Source organism: Lagopus leucura, unplaced genomic scaffold (genome assembly GCF_019238085.1).
Source record: "Lagopus leucura isolate 7727_CA_CO unplaced genomic scaffold, USGS_WTPT01 Super-Scaffold_100024, whole genome shotgun sequence".
Lineage (NCBI taxonomy): Eukaryota > Metazoa > Chordata > Aves > Galliformes > Phasianidae > Lagopus > Lagopus leucura.
The window spans coordinates 8,514,278-8,538,568 of NW_024962276.1; the positions used below are offsets into that span (position 1 = coordinate 8,514,278).

The following is a 24,291-nucleotide window of genomic DNA, read 5'->3' on the forward strand; positions in this document are numbered from 1 at the left end:
GGACAAAGTCAGCCTGACACTGGATGTGCACCAGCTGGGGAACATTCATCCCCCCACCTTGATGAGCCACTCAGGGAGCAGAGCACCAGCTGGCAACAGCAAGAGAATCCAAACTGTTCCCACCCTGACCTGCTGGGAACTGAGCCCAGGCAATGTCTGAGAGCAGAACCTGAGCTGATTGAGAAGGTTGGCTGAGCTGCACTGAAAGGGCATTGCTGAGCAGGGAGGGGCAGCGGATCTCTCTCAAGCATGCATCTTTTCTCCCAGTTTTTGCTAACAGAGCATGTTGCTTCTGAATCTCTGTGAAAGGGAACAAATAGCTTTCATGCCTCCCATCCTCTTCCAGTTCTTGTCTAGGGCAGCAAAAAATCACAGAAATTCCACCGGAGGGTTTTGACTGGGGTGCTCTGGCCCTAAATGTGAACACCAGATCAATGCTCTGAAAGCCCCTCCCTCAGCACCCACATTGAACAGGTGAAGCCCCCCGAGCCCCACATCCCTGCTGCGCCCCACCAGCACTCTCAACTGCAGCAGGAATCATAGATCACATGGCAGCAACGAGTCTGAAAAAATGGTTTTTAATTATGGTATACATTAAATTAAATGTGATTTGAATATCGGTCTCCGATTCACGATGACTTATTCCCCATAGGGTTGCTCCTATCAGTCCTGGCAATGGTTACTGTATAAAATAGCATTTCTTGCCCCAGAAAAAGCATCCAGTGTTGTTGTGAGCAGTGGCTGACTGTCCACAGGCACCTCCACTGCTCTTCGCCTCTTTAAAGCACTCTCAGCATTTGGCACACATAACAAAGTTGAAGAAGAAATTAAACAACCAAGGAGCATGCGATCCATTTCCGAAGGGATGTGTGTATGGAGGAGCTCATGTCCCACGGCAGGTGAGATGATGCCTTTCACAGCTTTGGAAAGTCAGGCTCGGGTAGGTGCAGCAGGGCAAGGCTCTCTGGCAGTGCACAGCACAATGTCCCCAGCGGGTGCTAGGCTGGGACATGCACTGGCTGTGGAGTGGCCCACCCCACTCTGTGTCCCCAAACACAGCAGAGTCCCCTGAGCTCCTCGTGTCACCCAGTCCTGGGGCCAGCTGCTGGGGCTCAGCTCGGTGCCTGTCCTTCTGGGAGGCAGGGAGCTGGTGTCTCCGCAGAGGCACAGGGCTTTCTTCGTTAATCAACTCCATTAAGGGAGGAAAGAAAATACAAAACCAAAACCATGCAGAGCTCTGACCTTTACCAAAAAATAAAAAATAAGACTGAGGGAGAGGAGAAAAGCAGGAACAATATATACAGATGGGGGAATTGCACTTAATTACAATAGTTTACATCAATTGGACAACATTTACTTCTTTTATATAAATCTCTATGTATAGGAGCGGGGATGGGGGAGGGTGGAGCAGACTGTACCTATATTTACAGTTTAACTGGCTCAGTTCAACAGCACGAGATTCCTCCTTCCAAAAGCCAAGTAACAGACCCGGGTCCCTCTCAGTCCATCGGGTGGAGGAGTATAACTTAAATACGATCCATCTTCTGCCACGTCCCAGTACAGCTTGTTCCTATTTCCTCGGGAGAGCCAACGGCCTCTTGGAAGGCAAATACTTAGGAAAAAACAATCCTCAGGACACGTCTCGGAAATACTGCGTGGAGGGGAGGAGAGGCGCGGTCCCATGCTTCGGGTTCGGGCTGATCCCCAGTGCGGGGTTGCGAGGCTCCGGCCGCACGTCGGGGTAACGAGCACCTCGCTGCGGCACTGAGCTGCGCTCTGGCTCGACGCGTGGGTCACCAGCGGGATGTTGTGGAAAATAAGTTCCCGTTGCTATGTGCAAAGGCAGCGAGGTGTGAAGCATCACCAGGCTTGCAGGGGACACTGGGAAGAGAGAGAGCAGCATGGTGAGTGGTGAGCCGGGGCTCCGCAGGTCATCTCCTCCCGCACCCCAAGCCCTCAGCCCTCTGCACCCCCAGGGGAAAGCACTTTCTCAGACAGATGTTGCAACCCTACAAAAATGATTTTTTTTTTTTTTAATAAAAAAGGGCCTATTGCAGGAGTTGTGCCAGGGAGTTTGTGCTGGTCAGCTGGACAGCAGTGTCTGTCCCCAGTGCTGCTGTCACCTCCGAGACGGATGGGCTGGTCCCTGTGGCTCCATCAGTGCCACCACAGCTCCATCCCCCGGCCCCTCCAGGGTCCCCCGGTCACCGCTGGGGTGGGGGCTGGCAGCCGGGGTGACCTTGTGGGCTGGAGCGCACAGCAAACATCGTAAGGCGGAGATAAGGAGACGCCAGGAGCCTCCCGTGACATGTCATTAGGGACGGGCCGCAGCTATCAGGTGTTTGCTAACGTAATAAACATGGTGGCTCGGCCTCGAGCATTGTCAGAGGAACCGGGAGCCGCATGTCCCTTCCAGCCCCAACAAACAGCCGCATCTCCCCCTTCTCTGCTTTGATTAAAGCACTATGGGGGGAAGAAAGGGAGCGTCACCCATCCCAAGTGTGGGGCCTGCAGGCCGCAGCCCCGTGGCAGGGATGGCCGGCTGCTGTTCCCACATGAGGGACATTTCCTGTGTGTGCCGGGCTCGTTTTGGCAAGCCGGCATCAAAGCCAGCCCGTGGCAGGAGAGCACAATTAATCAGGGGCAGTTCGGGCTGAGCGCACAGCAGATGGGCCGATAAAGCCGTGCAGAGGAAATGGCGCTCCTGAGAGCGCGGCCGCGCCTGAACGCTCCCGCAATGCGGGGCGCAGAGCAGAGGCACCCAAAGCGAGCTGAGCCGGGCCGAGGCGCTTTGCCTTTCCCCTTGGTTCAGCCCCAGGGCCCCCGCCATCCCCACCCCAACTCCAGCCCCTTCCTTGCCCCCAGCAACACACAGTGCCAGGCATCCGTGCGGAAGTCCCACGGCAATCCCACGCCGTATTTACTCTGTGGTCATTGCAGACATTTTTTTTCCCCTCTGCTGTCTAAGGTTGGTAAGAGAGTTTATCTGGATACAAGTTCAAGGCTCTCTCATATTTATCTAGCAATCAATAAGGGCCGCATATTTCCCACAGTCCCCAGAGCTGGCATTTAGAAAGGGGCTATTGTCTGAGCAAGGCCTTGTGCAGCTGATTCAAGCTGGGATATGTCTTACACCAACAGGGGCAGATAAAGGTGGGGTTGAGGCCGCCATGCCATCTGCAGAGCTGCCCCAGCACCGCTCACCAGCCACGAAGGGACCAGAGCTGCTCACTGCACAGTGCTTGGCCAAACCCCAGCACTCAGCATCCGGCACGGCCTCTCATTGCACAGATCCCCATTGGGTTGCCATCCACGAGCAGGTTTTTCAGAGCCCATGAAGGGGCTGAGGCTGGGTTTCCAGGGCTCAGTTTCCAGTGCTGGAGGGCTTGTACCACGGGGACCCATGGGGCAAACACCCCAAATTACACCAGCACACCCCAATCCTGCTGCCAGAGCTCAGCCATTACCTGCTTGCTGGAAGACATGTTGGTGAGCGTGCTGATGCTGCTGGTGTCTGTCACCACCATCGCCGAGGGGAAGCGGGAGGTGTGGGAATACTGGGGGGGCTCCTGCTTGTGCGCATACACTGTGGAGAGAAAAACAACGTCACCCACAGCCTTTGTGCAGGAGCAAGGCAGGCAGACAGCGCGCTACATGCATAGCTGTGGGGATGGATACTGTGCAGACAGGAATATAATAAAAGAAATGGAAGGAAATCACCATGTGCCTCTGGCATGACGGGGAAGCTTTTGCTTTTTCTGACCACAAGAGCCAGTGGTGGCCAAGGCAAGAGCAATAAGCAATATGTGACAATAATAACCCACAAGGAAAAAAATCCTCGCACAAAGCCAGGCAGGGAGCAGCAGCAGAGCAGAAGTCACTTTCCCATAGGAGTTAATTTCCCAGGTGTTCCCCTCAGCCCCTTACTGTGCGAGTTCTGCAGCTGGGTGACGGTGGCCATGAAGGGCTGCTGGGCCATGTGGCTGGGCGACTGCTGCATGAGTGGCTGCTGGTGCGGGCTGTGCAGCTGCTGTGAGAACTGCACTGGCTGCAGGGCTGCCAAGCTGCCGGCCACGCTGTTGATGACAGGGACGCTCTGCGCCTGCGAGGTGTTCAGACCTGGGAGAAGGGAGAGAGCGCAGCAGGGTGTCAGCACTGGGGCTGGCATCTGCAGGTTGGGGTCCGGAGATTGGGATCCAGATGTGCTCCCATTTCACACTTACTCTGTGCAATAGCCATGACTCCTGAGAGCGGCGTCATGATGAGGTTCTGGGACTGCTGCGGGTTGTGGTGGGACAGGCTGTGGATGTTGGTCAGGGTGCTCACCGGCGGCAGCCCACCGCCCGACACAGAGATCTGCAGGGAACAAAGCAGACAGGGGCCATCAGGCACACGACGCTGGCTCCCAGCCACACCAGCACCAAAACCAGCAACAGAGGGAAAAGAAAAAGCCCCCCAGGAGGTGACAAGCTGCACCCACACCAACACCTTCCAGTGGAGCACCCCTGAGCTGCAGACCCTGGCTGGAAGCACTGAGTATCACGTTAATAAATAGCAAAGCTGCAGCGGTGTGAAGCCTTCCTGGAAGCAGCTGCCAGTGCTCCAGCAGAGCACAGCAGGGACAGGACGTGTCCCACACAGTCGCCATTTGCTGGCCAGGTCCGCATTCCTGCTGCTGGGGACAACTGAGGACTCTCACACTTATTAACTTCCACCCGTCACAGATGTAGGGGAAAGTGAGAAATACAAACTTGGGAAAGCTTAAAAAAGAAGGCGAAGTAAATTAAAAAAAAAAGACCTCAGAGTGATCTTAGTCATCAGTTTTATAAAACAAATTCCAGCTGAGGGGGCTGCAGCTGCACCATGGCCGTGCCAGTAGGGGCAGGTGCACGTGGCCAAAGGCAGCTCCTGGTGTGCAACCATTGCAGAGGCACTTGGGGGTGTGCTGGGATGGTCCTGGGAGTAGCAGGACTCCGGCAGCGCCTGGTTATTGCTGCATTATTGACCTGCTGCACACTCACCTCACCCTTCTGTGTTACCTCCTGCACTGAGCAACCTCAGTGCAGATTTTGAAGGCATCCTTTGGGCTCTGTGTGACACTTTTGGACACTTGGTCCTTGTTTATTTTACCCATGTGAGCCTGAGATAGCCTCATTGCAATCGAAACAAAGGCATCAATAAATTCCAGAGCACAGGAGTGACTCATGTTTCCTTATCCAGTACTTTCCACTTTGAAAGTTTCTTCAAGGCCAGGCCACGCCGCAGTGCAGTGTGCTGCAGGCAGCCCATTGCAAGCGCATGCTTCTCACCTGTGGCATGGCACGTTTCGGGGAGAACTGGGCAAAAGTGCTGCACCCAAATGGGGTCAACCAGAGATAGCAGGAGCGGGAAAGACTCCACCAAGCACTGAACAATCTGGGACTATGGGAAAGCACAGCAGCACCATAAAGTATAACACCATCTCCATAGTGCTCCTCCTCCCCCGAAAAAACCAACTGCCTTCAGATGCAGCAATTTCCTTGGCAGCTTTTGGTTTCATGTAGGGCATTAAAGGCACATGTTTACCTACTAGAAACCACAGCCTACAGCATATTTTCATTAAATAACTTGCAAGCACTAGCTAGCCTTGCTTAAAGATCAGAGATAAGCTGGCAGAGCTGCGTGCTGCTGGAGGAGCAGAGCAGCCCCAGACGGCGCTGTGCAACGGAGAGCTCAGCAGTGCTGCTGCAGCCTGCAGGTGCCTTTAGCACACTGCTTTAACCCTCTGCATCTCTGAGCAGCCCCCTGCCATGCACTGAAAATAATTTCCCCTTCCAGGGGGCTCCTGTGCCCCTTCAAGAAACTGCAAAGAGTGCACCGAGATTGCTGTGCTGCTGAGCTCGTGGCAGCGCTTTGTCCTCCCGTCCCCCACCCCACACTGTCTGTGCCTGCTGCTGCCTTCCTTCGTGACTCATTTTATGACTTCAAGGCTCAGGGTTACAGGCTCAACACACCCAGAGGGAGAAATGGGTGCGTGCAGGGTGTGCAGCGAGGGAGAGTGCCAGGGGGTTCGGGGTTGCTCTGTGATGGTTCCCTTGCATGGCTGAGGATACTCAGCTACCCTGGAGCGGTGCCTGAGTTCAGGGGGCTACAAGGAGACCGCATGAGTAAGAGGCAGGCAGAAGGGAAGGCAAAGCAGGGAAATGGGGGGCAAAAGCAGTCAGGCTGTGGGAAGAAGCATGCAGCTTGCCCTGGTGTAGCTGCCAGGCTTGTGGGGACCTGCAGCTGACGGCCCCGAGGGATTGTCTTAAGAAAATGGAAGTGAAATCTTGTGCCAAGAGCCATGTATGACTTTCACTTTCAGCAGGAAAACCTCCTCCCGGAAGAGCTGCCGAGTGGCCAGACCAGCCACACGGTGATGCTGTGCCAGCTGCTTCAAGGAGTGCCATGCTCGTTTCCATCCCATCCCATCCTATTCCATCCCTTCCCATCCTATTCCATCCCATCCCACCACTCCTTCCTGCACATTTCTGCACCGCGCTCAGCCAGGAGCACTTTGAGCTCTCAACCAGCACAGCCCAGCACAGCCACAGCACACTGGGGGCACAACCGGGAGCAAAGGGCTTCCCAGCGGAGCTCAGAACTCAGGAGGGCTTAAGGAAAAGCAATGAATGAGAGCTTTATCAATGCCCATGTCATCGGCAGGGGAAAGCAAACAGTGATCCACCCAGCGCGCATTCAATTCACAAGGCATGCAATCAATAAAAGCGGAGCGGGCTCTGTCAGGTTTATGGGCCGCACTTGTGGAACACGCCGGGGCTGTGGGGCCGCCTTTGAGGCGGGCGGTGGGGACGGGCGCGCGCCCACACCCCCACAATGCCCCATTGTTCAGCACGGGCCGCGTGTGAAACCCGGGGAAAGCGTGTTTGCTTTGCCCGCTGGGCCCTCTTATCTTATCAGCACCGCCGCCACAATAGGCCAGGTGTACTCACCATTTTACCGTCGGGAGAGAGCAAACCATGGCCCGGGTCCAAGCCGGCTGGGGAGACCTGCTGCAGGACCGCCTGGCTGGTGGTGACCATGGCACCGCTGCCGTGGTGGCTGATGGCCCCGGAGGATGCCGCCTCGCTGCTCGCCCCCTGGCCGTATCGGACCCCTGCAGAACACGACGTGGTCAGCGGGCTTGGGGGAATGGGTTCACGGTTGGACTGGATGATCTCGGAGGTCTTTTCCAACCTTAATGATTTGGTGACACCGTGTTTCTATGAAAACCGTGGTGGGAATGGACGCGACTCGCTCTTGACACGTGTGTGATTAACACAGCTGGAGGACACGGTGATGGCAGGAACGATGGCCACAGCCTGCCACCGCCCAGGAGAGAAATCTGGCTTGAGCATGGGTCTTCAATACAAATATATTTAATTTGGCTAAATAGCCCCGTACTGATAACCATATGATCAGCCGTGTGTCATGGAAAGGCATCTACAGATCACAAATAATTAACTGAGGGAAACCCACAGGAAACAAAAGCGCCTTTTACAGGGCTGCCCTGGTGAGAAGCCATTTGTTATGGGCAGCCAGCACCGGGGTCACTGAACTCCCGGGGATCGAAGTGGCGGCCCAAGATCCCTCCTGGGAACACAAGCCATGGGAGCATCACCCATGCGCTGGGACCCTCCCCAGAACGACCCGAGCTGGGGGCCTGGGGCTTCGGGGTTCCTTTCTGCAGGCACCAAGAGTGCCACTGGAGCCCCGAGCCTGCACTGAGCCTTGGTCAGGAGGTGCCAGCACTGCCTAAGCTCCAGTTCTGCAAGGATGCTCTGAGGGCCACCGTAAAACCTGAGTCTAGGAAGAAGAAAGAAGCCATAACTTGGGTCTGGGAGCTTAGCTCCAAAATGACTGAATTAGGTACAGCAGGCTCCCTGCCACCTCCACCAAAAGCACAAAAAGTCTCTCTAATCACCTCCAAATTTTCCAAACATCAGCTGGTCAAACATGTCCTGCAGATAGGAATCTCCCCGCGCTGTCTGGTTCCTGATCATTTCCCAGCAAACCCCTTTATCCCTGATAATACAAGAATGTCCTCTGGCAGGTGGATATTTGCCGGTACGAGTGGACGGCCGGGTAAACATTACTCAACCAGGGCACTGTCACCACATTCTTCCCTGCGGTCCCAGCCTCGTGCAAAGTGTGCTTCAGCCGCTGCCGGTCTGAGACGCTGCAGCACTATTCAAACAGTGGGAGCGGAGATGAAAAAAAAAAAGCCCTTTCTTCTCACAGTGGTCTCAAAGATAGATGAGGAGCACAGGAGACTAAATGGCAGCTCCTGAGCCCATGAAACAGTGATCGGATTGGCTGTGCAACTGGAAGCGGTTATGAAAAACATGGGGCAGAATGAGACATTACTCTTAAGAACAACAGCCCGTAGTGTTTCAGTGGGAGGGACGCCAATGTCTGCTAACTATCAGGGCAATCTTCACCCTCTTTTGGATTCTGTGAAGCTTTCACTAAGAAAAAAGAAAAAAAAATTAAGTCCCAAATCACACTCTACCCAATTCAGCCAAGAACCCCATCATTACAAATTTGACTTTAAGTAGTAGACGTTGAAAGCTGATCTTCAAACTTTTCTCTGCAATCCTAAGAGTTTGGGTCAGTGGCACATGGGGCTGAGGGGAAGGATTTGCCCATGTGCCCTGTGGGCCTTTGGGAAGCCACAACCATTTCACCTTGCTTTTTTTTTTCCGTTCCTGGAGCAGAATGCATATTATTATTTGTGTGCCCTCACCGCTGGGACGGGTTACGGCACATTGCATCGTTAACAGCAGGAGATCCATGCTGTCGCTACCGCCGATCTACCAGCGCTCCCACACAGTGGAGGTGCCATCCCTCCCTGCTCCCCATCCCCACTGAGCTCCCACCTGCTCCCCATCAAAGCACCCACAGGCAAGATGGAGAGCCGCAGCCACACTGCTGGAGCAGCCTCCAGGCACGAGATGCTATCTAGGGCGCCATTTTCTGGCCTGTGCCAGCCCTGCCCCCAGGACCAGCCTCTCCCCATGGCCCAGCTCCCTCTGCCCACCCTATGCACAATGGTTCCCTCCTGGGGGCTCTGCGGTCGCCCAAGCTCAGCTTTATGGCACGGCAGGGCAGGCGGCCGTGCAGAGCCAGGCACAATTATTGTGCCGCCACTCTCTTGTGCTTCCACAGCGTGACGCAGCCCCAGCATGAGATTTATTCCTCCTTGGCCTCTCCCCGTCCAGCCCCAGCAATGAGTCTGCCCGCCAAGCCTGCGCCCTTAAAGAGTTTGTTTCCAACTGGAGCTACAGCTATAGTATAAAAGTCTGTTTATGGGACGTGGCTATTGTTTGGTCCCTGAGCTGCACAGCCCGTGAAATGCTTTACTGCTTCCCCACGGCTCCAGACGACCTGCAGGCTCCGGCTGCCATAGCCTTAACCCTGTGCCCCAACCCTGCAGCCAGCACCCTGAGCTTCCCAGAGCCCATCCCAAGAGCAGTGCATCCCATGCAGCATCCACAGATCATCCCATGGAGCATCCCGAGGTGCAGCCAGCTGCAGTGTTCACACCCGGCTGCGCTCCTGCCTGGGGCTGATTTTGGGTCTGCCACTCAAATTGTCCCTAAAGTGTTAATCTTGCTATGTTACCGAGGTGCGGAGTTTATGTCCATTATAAAGCTGTTTATTGGGACTGGACCCTCCCATTCTGCTGCTGCCATAAAGTCCTAATTACCCCCCATAAAAGCAGGAAAAGCTCCTAAGAGCACACCGTACCCACAGGGCCGCACAATGAGCGCAACAGTAAAATCTGACAACGGCTGGCACCGGGTCTGCAATCAGAACCTGCGCAGCCCAAGCTATCAGAGAACAGCCTGCAGGATCCAGATAGAAAGCGATGTACCTCTGGACCAGGGTGCTATTAGCAGGCTCTTCTTGAAGGCAAAAAAAAAATAGAGTAAAGTCACCCAAATTGCCCTTTCAGTTTAGGGAGAATCTCGGGGCGTGGAGCTGAGTTTTTATATTTTTATGTGTGGCTGTAGAGATATCTAAAATGCATATAAATAATGCAAAATGCTGTACGTTCCTATGGATGTGCACACACATGGGGTCACTGCGGTGTTCGCAGCGCTGTCGGTCAGAGTGGGGCCGGGTGACGCGGGGCCTTTTGTATGCGGGGTGCGGGGGGTGCGTCCCTAATCTCATCAGCACTGATTGTCCCCGGGGCTCTTGAAGATAAAAATGGCATAAGCCAGAGTCTGCCGCATGGCACCGAGGAACGAGATAAAGCCCCGAGTGACCTTCAAATCAAACAGAGAACCGAGATCTCTGATAATCCCCTATAGGAAGGGAAAAGTCCAGAGTCTGAGACACCTCCGAGATAGATAGGCTTGGAGTATTTACCTCCAAACAGTTAAAAACCCTGCACCGAGGGGCCGCCCAGGATGCTCGGTTTTACAGCTCTCCCGCTGTCCCCAGCCATCAGCTTGCACCGGCCCCATCCCGACCGTGGGGCAATGCCTGCTCTGAGCCGTACTCAGCTCCATCATTTCCTTTCCTGGGGGGATTGTGCAGGCCACAGGGTGCGGGCAGTGTCCCAGCACCGTCATTAAGCTGTTAAAGGCATTGAGGGCTCCAGACAGTGCCGCACGCGGTGCAAGGACAGTTCAAATCCCAGCACGGATGGGGTCAGCATCTCTCAGAGGAGCTGGTGACATTTTGGAGGCTTGCAGCCCCAAAACGCCGCTGTGACTGACGGATTCCAGTGCAGGCTGAGCTCAGCCCAGCCCCGAACCCCTAAGCCAGCCCCGAACCCCATGCGCAGCCCTCACTGCGCCCATCTCTTGCTCCTTGGCAAGGCTGCTGCAAGCCAGCGCAGAATTCCCGCAGCTGAGCCCTCCTGACCCCTCTGCGGCCATCACTCCTGCCCAGCTCAAAGCCCCCACGAATGGGCTGTCAGCAGCCCTATAGCCACGGCTGGCTCCTGCTGGCCGATGCTCCAATGGGAAAATAAAGGTTGGGGCTTAACGGCCCCGCAGCCCCGAGATAAATGCCCGCAGTTCCAATAATTGCAGTCCCCTAATAGAAGAAAACAAAGGCTCTCGCGGGGTGCCTGCAAGCGCGCTGGAGAGACGGGGCCACATCAAAGGCAGCGGGGTGCGTTCAAAGCCCCAGCTTAATTGTCAATTAAGCATGCACGGGGGGGACAACGCCATGACAACGCGGGGCTGCATGCTGGTGCAGTATTGTAAAGCCCGGCGGCCAACACAGAAAACAGCTGATTTTGCTGACAATGTGCTTGTAGGGCACCTTGTAAGCAATCAGCCGGTGACAGGAGGGCAAACGTCCACCCCATCCCCGCCATTGTGTGGGGCATTCCTGGGGCAGGGTCACATTTTGGTCACTGTGGGCCAGCCCTGCAGGGAGAGCTGCACCATGAGACAGGCTGCCGGCCCTGGTGTCCCCAGTGCCCCCGGTGTCCCCATTGCCCCCAGTGTCCCCATGCCATTGGGCAGTATGCTCTACGCCCATCGGCATCTCCGTGCCCTCCCACCCCATCACTCTACCATGGGCTTTGTGGTGCCTGGGACAGCTCTATCCCCATCTCCCAGCCCTCCCCACAGTAACCACAGTGTCCTCCCCTGGACATCCTCTATCAATTCCTCTTTGTAATGAGGCTGTGGCTTGCAATGAGCCAGGTAGGGAAAATTCTGGGAAGCAGTTGCTTTGTGTCTCCCTGTCCCTGGGGTGTTGTCCCCAAATTGGGACAGGGGTGGTCAGGGCACACGGCCTGCAGCCCGTGGCCCCGTGCTGACCCCTCGCCGCCCGCCTCAAAGTGCCCGCTCTTGTTTGCTGGGGCTGGCGGCTTTGGAGTGCAGATTGCAGGTAGCGGCACAATGGGGATTGTTCTCCCAACAATGCCTCTTGCCCCATGCCGCCAGGCCCTCCCTGATTACTGTCCCAGCTCTGCTCTCAGCATTATCTCCTGCTCAAATCCCCCAGCAGTGCACACTGCAGGCAGAGCAAAGCCCAACCGTGGGGCTCAGCGCAGCCCTCTGCCCACAGCCACTCACATCACCAACTTTAGTTCTCCAGCACCACATCCCCCTGCCCTAACTCTCCACACCAGGCAGAGCAGCTGTATCCACACCTCTGCCCAGCCCAGCCTGCACCCACAAACATGCCCAGCCCAGCAATCTGTCCTTGATGGGATAGAAATCCAGCCCCCGCCACGTGGCTGGCACTGTAGGGATCAGCATCCACACCTCTCTGCACCCATCGAAACTGCGGAGGAAGCAGTGTTCCAATGCTCTGTTGCTGAGAGGAGTCCCATCTTACAACCAATGGGGAAATTGCACCAAGGGCTGAGCCTTGTTGCTGTCCCTTGTCCAACGTGGGCAGCATGGACCATCTTTCCCCCAGGCCATCTCCACCATGGCCCTGCACTGCCTCGAGTGCCTCTTTCTGCAGCACAAATGGTGTCAACATTGTCAACAGTATCAACAAGGTCAATGGCCCACGACCACTGAGCTCACAATCCCTTTCATCATTGGAAACACGACCAACACTGCCACTGCCCAGCATCGCTGTTCCCATCTCACCTGGCATCTTGCTGGGCGGCGAGGCGCTGGGCTGGTTGTGGTGTGGGGAGCCATGGGACAGCAGCAGGTTCATGCTGTGGGGGGGCTGGCCGGAGCTGTAGGCGTCCATGGCCAACTTCTGGCGGAAAGCCTCCTCCTTCCGCCGGTTGGCGAACCAGTTGTAGACACGCACCTCCGTCACCAGGTTGGAGCCAAGCCCATGTGCCTTGGAGGGAGACACCCCTCGCTGCAGACACTCGGCCCTGTGCATGCAAAGGGACACGTTGGAGCAAGGGTGCTGATGGGAGCTCCCAACACAGGGTTTAAAGCATTCAACCCTTCCTGAACACCTGCCCCTCTTTCCAACTACACTCGTGCCATAAAACCCATCCCACCTCCCTCTGAGCTTGCTATAACACCACAGCATCGCTGCCGCGTCCCAACTGCATCATGGCTGCATCCCTGCTGCATCTCCACTGCATATCTGCCACATCTCCAGTGTATCTCTGCTTCATTCCTACTGTATCTCAGCTGCATCCCTGCTGCACCTTCACTGCATCCCATCTCCATCTCCACCGTATCCCAGCTGCATCCCTGTCACATCTCTGCTGTATCCTGGCTCCATCCCTGCCGCATCCCAAACACAGCACAGAGCTTGCTCTCCTCTGGATGCTGCCCAGCACTAAGCCCAAAGCCAACAGGTGGCTCAGCAAAACCATTCCAAAACCCAGGGCCGCGTGCCACGAGCCCAGCACCTCATGCAGCTTCTGCAGGATGGCACGAGGCGGCCGTTACCTGTTGCACTCCTCCACCAGCGCCTCCCGCTCCTCCTTGCTGGGGTTCTTTTGGCGGTCGTAGGCTTGGTACAAGATTTGCTGGGAGGCCGGCCCCCACTTGAAGCGGTTGCGGCGCATCTTCTTGCTGGGGGTTTCGGCGCAGGCATCGTCAAGCTGGCCAGCCCCCTGGTTCTGTTGATTGAACTCTGGAAAGAGAAACAGCAGCTGATCCTGACTGCTTTTGTCTGTCCTATTTTCACACCCCTGGACTGTCTGGTTGAACTCTGAAAGAGAAAGGAGCAGACGTGACCCGGCCTGTAGCCGCCGCTCAGAGTCACCGTCACGCGCAGCGGCAGCCCCCACCCGGCCCCCACCCCGGCCCCCTCCCATCCACGGCCCCGGTGGGCACCGCAGGCGGGTGGGCACAGGTGGTTGTTGGCTGCACATGCAGCACGTGCACGTGCATGGCCGGGCTCTGCTGGCGTGCGCTTGTTCCAGGAGGAATTTTGCATGTGAGGATGGGGTCACAGCCCCCAAAAGGAGCTCAGCAGGTGCGCAGCCCCCTGCCCGTGCCCACCCTGTGCCCAAGGGGCTCCCAGAGGAGCCTGGCCCCACACCAGGGTGACCTTCCCGTGTCCGCCAGGCACCTGTCACCACGACCATAAAGGGAGATTAATGGGAGTTTTTATTATTCTCCATTTTGCAGGGGAATTCTCCCTCTTTTTATAATGGCTTTTCCCCTTGTGACAACAGGGGAAGGCGAGGGGCACGGCTGGAGCAGCTCTGTTTGCTTTAACATCTCCAGGTGCACCTTCAAAGCAGCGGCACTCGGGGCTGAGCCCTTTTCTGCTTTTGGATTTTGCATCCTTTGGGGTCGGGGGCCAGGGGGGCTCAGCACAGCACCTGCCCCACGCAAGCACTGCTCCAAGCCAGGCCGTAGGGATTTACACAGTGCAGCTCCCCAGGCACGCAGCACCAGCACCGCTCCGGGTGCACGGTCAAAGACATCCACAGTGCAAATAATTCGGGTTGCATGAGACCCTGCTACAGATTTACAATTTTTTCCTTTCCTCCCTCTTTTCTTTCTCTTTTTTTGCAAGTAGCTGCAGAAAGTGAGCGCGTTCAGAAAGCGGAGAGGAAAAGGGGGCAGAGGTGGGAGATAGATCTAACTGTGCACAATCCCAAATCGCTCTCCCAGAGATCCAGCCATTTTGGTGGGCTCGGGGCAGCTCGCACAGCACTGCTGCAATCCAGAGGGGCTCTCACGCGCTCTTCCTGCAGCCTCAATCGCTTGGACCCACAAAACCACTCTGGGGGAACCCGGCGTTCTGCCCCCACCCCCAGCCGTGCCCCCTCCCCATCCCGCTCCCCAGTACTTACGCCGCAGGATCTCCCGCTGCTTGCGGACGTACCACGTGTAGAGGGCAGCCCGCTTCTGTGTCTTCATGGGGGTGCCTTTGTTGAGGTGCTGCGAGAGGTGCGACTGGTTGAGGCCGGTGACGTCCACCACCTCGCGCTGCGGGATGTTGTGCTGCTGCATGTAGCCTTTGATCATCTTCGCCGCCCGCCATGGGTCCTCGCTGGGGGTGCAGAAAAACGAGGGTTAACTTTGCTCTGTGGTTGCTTTTTCCCATGATGGAACCCTGCTATTACTGGTGAAGACCCGCTATTCCCAATGAATATTTGATGGCAAAGATTCCCGCCCCGTGTGCCAACCCAAGCAGAGCCCCTCGCCGTTATTTTGAGCTCGTCTTCAGTATTTTTCAACACTTGAATTCAACTCTATCAGAACCAGTCCAGGTGCAGATTGGCTCTTCTTTAAATCCACACTACTTTGATGTCCATCTGTTGCCTGGCACCACATTGGGAACCAATGAAACTGCAACGGAGGCACAACGCAATGGTGGATGGAGCAGCCAACGCACCCGCACTGCAGGCCGGCCCCACAGCTCACCCCACAGCACTCACAGATGTAGGGTGAAAGGAAATGGTTCAACACCAAGAAATTGGAGCGGAACCTGAACCTGGTCACAGTCGTGCACTCAAAGAATGAGATATTCTGACACTGCGCTCGGAATAACCGTCCAAGCACTTTTCCAATGCATTTGTTATTTTGGATCCTTCATCCTGTCAAGGGGGAAAAACCCAACAAATAGGTTTCTTACTTTTTGTTCCAAACTCAGCAAGGAAACAAAGCTTTTCGTGTCCAAAGGAATACCCACAGCCAGGGGGACCCACGGCGGGGATGGAGCCGTGCGCCCTGAGCCTGGGCGGGAGGAGCTGAGCTTCAGCTGGGAGCTGAGCCCCATCCTGCTCCCACCTGCTCCTGCTCACTAATTACTGAGTCCTAACGAGCTGGTGGAACAGAGCTTGTTCTGACAGCAGCCTGGCTAACACAAGGGCATCGTTTTGCCTGAGCCTCAAGCCAATGCTCCGGTGCGCACCGTGAAAATGCAAAATGAGTGACTTTGGGTTACAGATTTCAGAATTGAAATGGAATTTGGCAGCATTCGTGCTGGGAAAAAAATAAAAGAATCAATGTGGGAATTAGTGAAATTCCTCAATTTCCCCTTCACTTTATTATTTTTAGAATTTCTAACTTCAGCATTTCCAATGCACTCTGGACCTGTGCTTTCCAAACAATTATTCAGCTCCGAATTTCTGAGCAACGATTTTCTTTACAAATCAACTTGACCGTATTCAGAAGGGTTAAACAGCCTGAAACCAAACCCAAACATTTTGTTTCATGTTAAACAAAATGTTTGGACTTGACCCAAAATGAAACGTTTGAGTGTTTGTTCACCTCTTCTATTTTTTTTTCCTCTTTTTGGTGAACCTAAAAAGCCAGAGAGGAAAACATTTCTATTCAACAAGTCGGCACAAACCCATTTTTTGGGTTCTGTCCCCGAAATAAAAACTTCATCAATTGTCCAACCTCCGTCGGGATGGATTTTACACGCAGGAAGAAATAAAGGAGCACACCCAGGTGTGCTGTGTGGCACTGCAAACCAGTTCACAGCCCTCACCCCGCGGCCTTTCTCTGCCCCGTGTGGCCGCTGGCACCGAGCTGAGCGCCGCGTCAGTACGGCCGAGTGGGGCAGCTCTGCCCATCCTGCGCTCCAGGCCCCCGCCCGCTCGCCCTCTGGGTCAGCCTTGGAAACAGGTAAATACGCTTCACATCCTCCGAGAAAAATGCCAAGAATTTATACAGATGGATTATAAAGTCGGCTCCCTCCATCGGATCTATCTAATCTGCATCTCCCTGCGCACACAGCGGGGTCCTGCACGGGGCCGTGGGGTCAGAGCTGCCCCAGCACGGAGCCCTTTGGGGCCCACGGAGGTGCCCACGGGGCAGCCCGGCACAGGCGGGGGCCGCGCACCTCCGCGGCCGCGGGGACCGCCTGGGAGAGGACCCGGGGGTCGCGGGGCGGGAGCAGAGGGGGCTCAGCCGCACGGAGGGGCTGAGATCGACGGCTCCCGACGCTCCTGCCCCGGCCGCCTCTCTCCAAGTACAAAGGGCTCTCTTAGAGCAAACAGCAGCTCTTTGTAGAAGGCTCCTCAGGGACATGTGCCTGCTCTTGTTTGCACCGAAGGCAAACTTTGCACAGAAACACCTGTGGGAGAACTGCGACGCGGACAGAGCCCTCCCGCACCCTCGGGGGCGCAGCGGCAGGCAGTGGGGCGGTGGGACAGCAGCGGCGCCCGGCGCGCGGGTTGCGGCCCGCAGCGGCGTCCCCTCCCGCACCGCGCGTCCCGTCCGAGCCCCCGAGCTGCCGTCAATGTCACCGACCCCGGGAGGCGCTGGGCTGCCCTGCCGCACAGCCGGGCGCGAGCGTCGCTGAGCACACGCGGGGATCGCCTCCGCGTGCTCGGAGCAGAGCCCCGCTGCCGGCCCCGGGGCTGGGGGGAATCGCCCCCGACAAGCGCGGGGCTGCTCCGCCGCTCACCGACGGCCCGACCCGGTCCGGCCCGGCTCTGCCCGGACCCGCACGGCACGGAGCGGACGGGCTCGGCCAAAGCGGGGCGCGGAGCCGCATCCCCTGGGACGCGACGCGACGGGACGGGACCCGAGCGGCCGCGTTTGGGGGTTTCCTCGTTCCCCCTCCCCGCCTGGTTTACAACTCCGGCAATGAATAACCCGCCTCTCCGCTCGCCCTAATCGCGGCTCTTTGTGTATCTTTCTGTTGATGATTTATAGAAATAAATTAATAGCACTCCGAGCTCCACGTGCTGCAGTTTATGTTTTATCTCCTGGCGCGGAGGGAGGACGGAGCCGAGCCCCGGGCGGCCGCAACCCGGGCACCCCCGGCCCCTCCACCGCGGCGGGCGGCGAACACCCGACGGGGCGGCGGGACTGCCCGGCACCGCGCTGCTCCCGGTGCAAGAGAGGGGGCGGCGGCGGCGCCCCGCCGGGACGGGCGCACACGGAACGAATTCCGGAGGGGCGCACGGGGCCGCGGGAGCGGAGCGCTCCGCCGGTACCTGATCATCCTGTCCACTTCTGCCCGCTGCTCCACGGCCTCCTCAGTGTTGAGCGCCTGCAGCTCGCGGAGAATCTGCGGCGTGTCGAAGTCGTCGCCATCCTCCGAGCCCTCGTCGCCGGACAGCTTGCCCTTGCCGTGTCCGTTGGCCAGCGGCACGAAGCCGGGCTTGCCGTCGGGCGGCCCGCCGGGGGACAGCGGCAGGCTCTCCAGCTTGACGCCGAAGCCGGCGGCGGGCACCATGTCCTCCAGGGCGCGGATCAGCCCCTCCTTGGTGGCCCCGGAGCTGAGCAGGGCGCCCAGGAGCTCCCGCTGCAGGGCGCTCAGCTGGGACACCATGGTCCCGGGTCTCCCCGCGCTCGGCCCGGCCCGGCCCGCCTCCCTCCGGCACCTGCCGCTCCGCCCCGGCTGGCAGGCTGTGCGGGGCGCGGGCCGCCCTCTACCTAGCCGTTAGGCATTATACCTTATGCAAATCAGCTCCGGGAGGGCCTCTCCTCCGGGAGCGAACCCCGCGTCCCCGCCCGCCGCGGTCCGGCCCCCGCCCGGCCCTTATCGGCCGCGCTGGGACGGACTTTGCGCGCGGCCGCCGTGAGGCCCCGAGGAGCGGCGCGGAGCGCTCGGGGCAGCGGCGGAGCGGAGTTCGGTTCGACCCGGTCCCGCCCCGAACGGTGCGGCGCTCCGGAGGAGCGGCTCGGCCCCGGCGCGGAGCGTGGAGTGCCGTCGGGGGCCGCTCGGAGCGGCACGGCGCGGAGCCGGGCGCTGCCTCGGGGCTGAGCCCCGCGCCGAGAGCCGAGCCCCGCTGCACAAAGCCCGTGGGGCTGCGCGGGGCCGGGCCGAGGGTCCTCAGCCGGGGTCCCGGAAGGGTCCCGGGGGTCAGGCTCTGCTCCGCGGAGGAGTCGCGGCAATGTGGCAAATGGGACTCTGCGGGGGTAGCGCTGCTCGGGAACGCGGAGCGCCCGTCGAGCCCTGATAACCGCGGGGGTGGGGCAGTGGAAAACATCGGGGACCTGAACAAAAAGTGCTTCTCCTCCTGCCGTGAACGCACTGAGTCACAAAAGATCAGCAAATTGACCCAAACCAAAGCAGGCGGGATACAACAGGCACCAGCACATCACTGGACGCAACGTGGTGGGCTCTGGAATCCCGCAGGGCAGGTGTGGGAGGGGAAATACAACATCTGAATGCTTCACCCATCACCTCCCATCCCAGCAAGCTGCGCAGCCCAGTGCCCTCTAGCTGTGCCCTGGCAATGGGTGTCTGTGCTTTTGGGAGATGGGCGCTCAATGCCCACCACTCCCAGCTCAGGTTCAGACTGCCATAGCATCCCTGGAGCCATCACTGCCCCCCACCTCGAGGGCTCCACGAATCTTAAAAATGTCCCAACAGCCTCCAGCACCTGGCAGACCCTGAGCCCTGTAGGAGCCCATTTGGGGCAGGATTCTCTGCCCTCACCGTCCCCACTAGGAAAATGTGGGGTTGTGTGTTGAAGAGCAGGAAACCTCCCTGCATGCCTGGCAGGGATCTGGCAGACAGGTGTTGATGGTTCTGATTTTACATTAGCACAGTGTACGGAAGAAAGGGCAAAAAAGGGTCCCAACCTGGGGCCCAGGCCAACTCCCAACAGTCCGGCCAAGAGCTCTCCCTTTGTCCTGTTCTCAAACCCACATATCTGCCTGCTGGGTCCCTGACAGCCGCACTCCCATCACTGAGCCACTGCTGCTGGCTGTGGCTCAGCTGTGCCGTGGGGCTGTGTGTGGGACCACAGCCTGGGAACAGCTCGGGCTGGGGCAGCTCCCCTGTCCCTTTCAAGTGGGCCAGTGAGCTTTGACTTGGTCTTTGCACGGCTTCATGGCATCGCATGATAATAATGTTCTGTCACAGTGGGTGACCTAGACTTTGTCCTATTTCCACACATTCGGAGCCACCTGGCTAATGAAGTGGATATTGTTTTCTGGTCCATCTCTCACCCTATTGCTCTTCCCCCTTCCTCCACACCCAGCTCCTCTGAGAGCTGTCAGGAGCCCCACTGCTGCCCGTTCCCACCGCTGTCGGGCACAGCTCATTAACTCCCTTCAGCAGAAGGCCGCGCTCACCGCGGCTGGGGGGCAGCGGCGCCCCGTGGGGTGGGAGCACAAAGTTTCCCAGCAGGAAGGTGCTGGCGCCATCCAAGCATCGGGCTGAGCTCCCACATGGAGAGCGCAGGGGCTGGGAATGGGGAACCACGACCCTCTGTGCCCGGCCTACCCCACACCAGCTCTGTGCCTTTGTGGGCTGGATGCATTCTGCTCGCTGCCATGAGCCCCGAACCCCAAACACGGTGGGGTCGGGCATGGGCACAGTCGTGGCAGTGGTGACTTTGCTCCCAGTGCCGTGTGAGTGGATGGGCAGAGGGACAGAGGGACCGCAGCCGCACTCCCCCATCCCTGCATGCATTGCAGGGGCACTGAGCGGTGCCCCCGGCTCTGAGCTCGGTGCCCAGTGCCTCCAGGCGGGGATTTCTCCCACAGGTCGCCCCGACGTGACTCACACGGCACCGGGGGAATTCTGCCATGGACGCCTTCACGCATTTCGTATCTGCCTCTCATTTTTTCTTACAGTTTCATTTAACGGCTGAGCGCATGCAGACACACCGCCCTGACCCTGCGGGCAGTGGGCAACAGCGTTCCCACCGGCACAGGGCCATTAAGTCCCCGCGCTGAGATGTTTTCTCCTCTGCCCCCACTCGCGCCGAGATTTTCGCATTCCCTCCCTGCCCCCGCCTCCCCCGCACCGAGGTGACGTAATGTTATGGAGCCTTCTCCCATCCCCACCTTTATTAAATATGACCCGCGTTTGATCCCCGCGCGGCGGCGAGGGGAAGCTGTGGTTTGGGGAGGCTCAGACATGAAAGGCAGAGCTGTGCCGTGCTGTGTGCCGGCCTGCACACCCAGCAGAGTGCAGGGCGGGTGGCAGCCATCGGGAAGTGCCACACGTACCACTGTGCCACCAGCCAAGGGACGCCAGCTTGGGGCACCACGTGCTGCCCAGCCCCTGCCCCCAGTGGTCGCTGAGGCACAGAGCTTTTGGGGTGGGTGCTCGGCCAGAGGGTCCCCGACGTCCCCTGTTCCCAGCTGTGTCCCCAGCACTGAGTGCTGCAGCACAGTGCTGAGCCACACAGTCAGGGACCTGCTGCCACCGCACCTCCTGCAATGGAGAGAAGACAAGGAGAGGAGACAGGGCATGGGCTGGGGACACTGTGAGCCCACGGGGAGGCGGGCAGGGGGACACCCGGCTGCAGCGCTGGCCTGCGCTCCGATAATTAATGCTTCTCCGTACACTTTGCAAATAACTCGCCACTCTCTTTGTCTGGTGATAAATGGCCCCTTTGAAGTTCTCTTTTCTCAAAAGCAAAGCAAAGAAACACTTTCATAATCCGCCTTCGCCCCCCTGTCCTTTGCTGAGCTGCAGGGCTCTGGGGGAGCAGCACCGTGTAGCTCCCCTGCACTGCCCACAGGGACACACCGCCCTGCACCCACCCACAGTCCCAAACCCACACTGGGACCCCCTGTTCAGGGTGCAGGGGCTCCATGTGGGCTCCCCACAGGCTGAGGCAGAGGGGGTGTTGTGGCCGAGCACTCCCAGGAGTGGGGTCTCTCAGAGGCATGGTGAGTGCAAACGTGACCGAGCAGCCACCCCAAACCCTGCTTGTGTCCCCTGCAGCTCCCAGCCCACACTCGGGTTATGGTTCACTGGTACAGGAAAACAAGTTCTGCTGGGCTATAAAAAGACATTGAAACCGGGGCAAGCTAGGAGAGCTCAGAGCAGTGCAAATGAAATCAGTGCCAGAGCGCTCATATTGTCACCAGGCTTACGTGTCACAGCAAACAATGCTATCTGCTGAGGAATCGCAGCACAAAGAACACCACAACAGTGGCCCAAACCCCAAACATGGGGTCATGAGGCTGAACCTGTGTGAATGGCTCCCCAACAGGAGCCCCGGCTCAGAGCTGCTCCCTGCGCATGGCTGTGCACAGCAGGGCCCGGCCTCATCCCATAGGCACAGCCCTGCCAACCCATCCCATTGGTACGGCTCTACCATCCCCATCCCTTTTGTGTGGCACTACCACCTCCATCCCATCAGCACAGCCCTGCTGTCCTCAGCCTGTTGGCATGGCCCCCCACACCCAGTGCACCAGATTCCCAAGACCTGAGCAGGGCAGGGAGGCACCTTTGCTTTCCAAAGCTCTGTCCCCCCTCGCGGGGCACACATTGTGCGCATGCCATTCTGCATTATTGAGCAGCCCCCTGTCTGCAGACTTTTTATTAATTTTAAGGCAAAGAGGAGGTGAAGCGAGCTGGAACCAGCTTGGGAGGCGGGGTTGTTTTCTGGGAAAACAAAAGCAGTGGTGCTGGAGGGATGCTGGAGGGGCTGCAGGGCCATCCGTGCAGCGCAAGGAGCCCCCGGTGGGTACCCGTAGCCCCTCATCTGCGCCACCCTCTGGCTTGTGCCCCATCACTGAGTTCCCATCCCTGGTACAAGGACGGTGGCACGCACCGGTGGATGGCCATTGGGAAGGTGGGGTTGAGTGTGGCCGCAATGGCAAAGGGACAGTGCAGCCTGGCAGCCCGCAGACAGCACAGGAAGGTGCAGGGGGTCTTTTCAGGGCCAGCAAACACCACCAGATGTGGGCTCACCCCACACCCAGACCCACCCGTGGCATTCTCAGCCCGGGATGGGGCAGCCTCAGCCCCCAGCAGGGTCCGTCAGAGAGGAGGGCAAAAAGCAGAGGAAAATTGTGGCGCTCAATGGTGTGGAACCGCGGCGACTGCAGCGTGACTTTGATTCCCCTATCATAACCCTGAATTAAAAATTCAGGCAATTACTTGCATGGCTTCCCTCCGATGAGGCTGGGCCTCGCCTTCATTAATGCAAGCACACAGAGAAAAGCCATTAGGGCCGGTGGAGGGGAATATTTCTCTGAGAACAGTTCCGCTTCAGGAAGAAGCCCGACGAGAGCCGAGTTTCACACATTTCAGCGGCTGCCCAAGCACGGCCTCGTGGGTCCTCAAAGCCGCCTTTGTCCCAGGCTTTGGACCGGGATGTTTCACGTGGCATCGAGGTGGTGGCATTGCCTGGTGGCCCCAAGTCACCAGGATCTGCCCATCGGTGGTGTCACTGCACGTATGTCCTGCACAGCACAGGGAGATGCTCAAGCAAGAAGCAGCAAGTTGTGCACCAGCCAGCCCAGTTTTATGGGCAAATGTCACATTTCACACAGTTTTCCCTCCCCTTTGTTTCGCCCCTTGGTTGCAAACCTTTCTTCCATCTCAGAGGGAGAAAATGCCAGGCTCCTGGCTGCCTCCATCCCGCCCCAGCCCCCCACAGCCTCTGCCTGAGCCAACACAGCCGGTGCCATCGAGGGACCCTATGGGGCCGACGGGTGCCAGCACGTCCAGGCAGACACATTGGGCCAGGAGCGCGGGGCCCCAGGGCAGTGTGGGCCACGACTTGTGGGTGGCACAGGGGGACGTGGCTCCACGTCTCCCCGGTCCCCCCGGCCCCTACGTGGGGTGCGGGGTCCATCCGTCAGCGGTGACCCCGGAGCTGCCCCGAGGAGGAGCGCCGGAGGTCGCACGGGGCAGGAGGGAGAGGGGGGAGGCGGACAGGATAAAAATCACCGAATTAGCGGGGGCCGGGAGTGCCGGCTGCGAGACAGCGCCGAGCCATTATTTCACAGGGGAGACAGCGGCCGTGGGCTGAGGATCGGCCTCTCCCCTCCGACCCCGCCACTGGAAGCCACCCCTGCCCTCCTGCCCATCGCTCAGCCCCGGCTCTGAGCGCCGCGGTGCTCGGCACTGCGCTGCCTCCGCGCCATCGTCAAGCGGCGAACGGCCGTGCCCATCTCCTAGCGCGGGGAGGAGCGGAGCGGCCAGGCCGCGGGCCGGGAGCTTCATGGAGCACCGTGTCGTCCGCGGCATCGTCCCCACGCCGTCCCCAAAAGGGTCTGCGCACGGCGGCCGGAACGGAATCCCGGGCCGCGGCGAGAGGGCCGTGCCCGGTTACACGGGGAGCAAAAGGGCTGCGGCACGGGGGAGAACAGCCGCGCTGTCGCTCCGACCCCCACGGGCTCCTCCGGGGGGATCCGCGCGGCCCTGAGAGGGGAACGAGCGCATCCCCGTGCGTCGCGCGGAGAGCATCCGCACGCACAGCCGCGCACCCCGCACCGCGCTCGGTGGCCCCGCAGGGGCCGGGCCGTGGCCGTGGTGCCACCTCGTGGCCGCAGGGACTCCTCCGTGCGGAGGGCCGCGCCTCCCTCGATTAAATTCGATTAAATGTCCTTTCTGTTCAGGCCGTTGAAATCCTTCGGGTCCCCGAGGAGCCGCGTGGAGGGACGGGCGCTGCAGCGGAGGCGTCGCTTCGTGCCGGGGCTCCCCGCTCTGCCCACGTGCAGCCCGGCAGCAGGGCGGTAACGGGAGAAGCAT

At 58.6% G+C, this 24,291-nt stretch overlaps 1 protein-coding gene across 2 annotated transcripts; it reads right to left on the minus strand.

Annotated features, from left to right (window-relative positions):
* Positions 1 to 562: 562 nt before the first annotated feature.
* HNF1B (HNF1 homeobox B) lies at positions 563 to 18,168 on the minus strand. Of its 2 annotated transcripts, none has more exons than XM_042880004.1 (9): positions 17,831 to 18,168; positions 14,729 to 14,928; positions 13,368 to 13,554; positions 12,594 to 12,835; positions 6,972 to 7,135; positions 4,224 to 4,356; positions 3,928 to 4,119; positions 3,468 to 3,586; positions 563 to 1,881 (listed from the first exon to the last, which is right to left on the minus strand). In XM_042880004.1, exons 1-9 carry the CDS (start codon positions 18,166 to 18,168, stop codon positions 1,861 to 1,863), a joined length of 1,596 nt encoding a protein of 531 aa, XP_042735938.1. In that variant the 3' UTR covers positions 563 to 1,860. The 2 variants fall into 2 exon arrangements, with proteins under 2 accessions (XP_042735938.1, XP_042735937.1); XM_042880003.1 differs by having other exon boundaries at positions 13,368 to 13,632.
* Positions 18,169 to 24,291: the final 6,123 nt, after the last annotated feature.

Excerpts from the sequence above, each read along its gene's own strand:
- HNF1B (XM_042880003.1), bottom strand. The coding sequence starts at position 18,168 with ATGGTGTCCCAGCTGAGCGCCCTGCAGCGGGAGCTCCTGGGCGCCCTG. Across the intron at positions 4,357-6,971 it reads TCTCTCCCGACGGTAAAATG|ATCTCTGTGTCGGGCGGTGG; the intron begins GTGAGTACACCT and ends TGTTCCCTGCAG. Across the intron at positions 4,120-4,223 it reads AGTCATGGCTATTGCACAGA|GTCTGAACACCTCGCAGGCG; the intron begins GTAAGTGTGAAA and ends CCCTTCTCCCAG.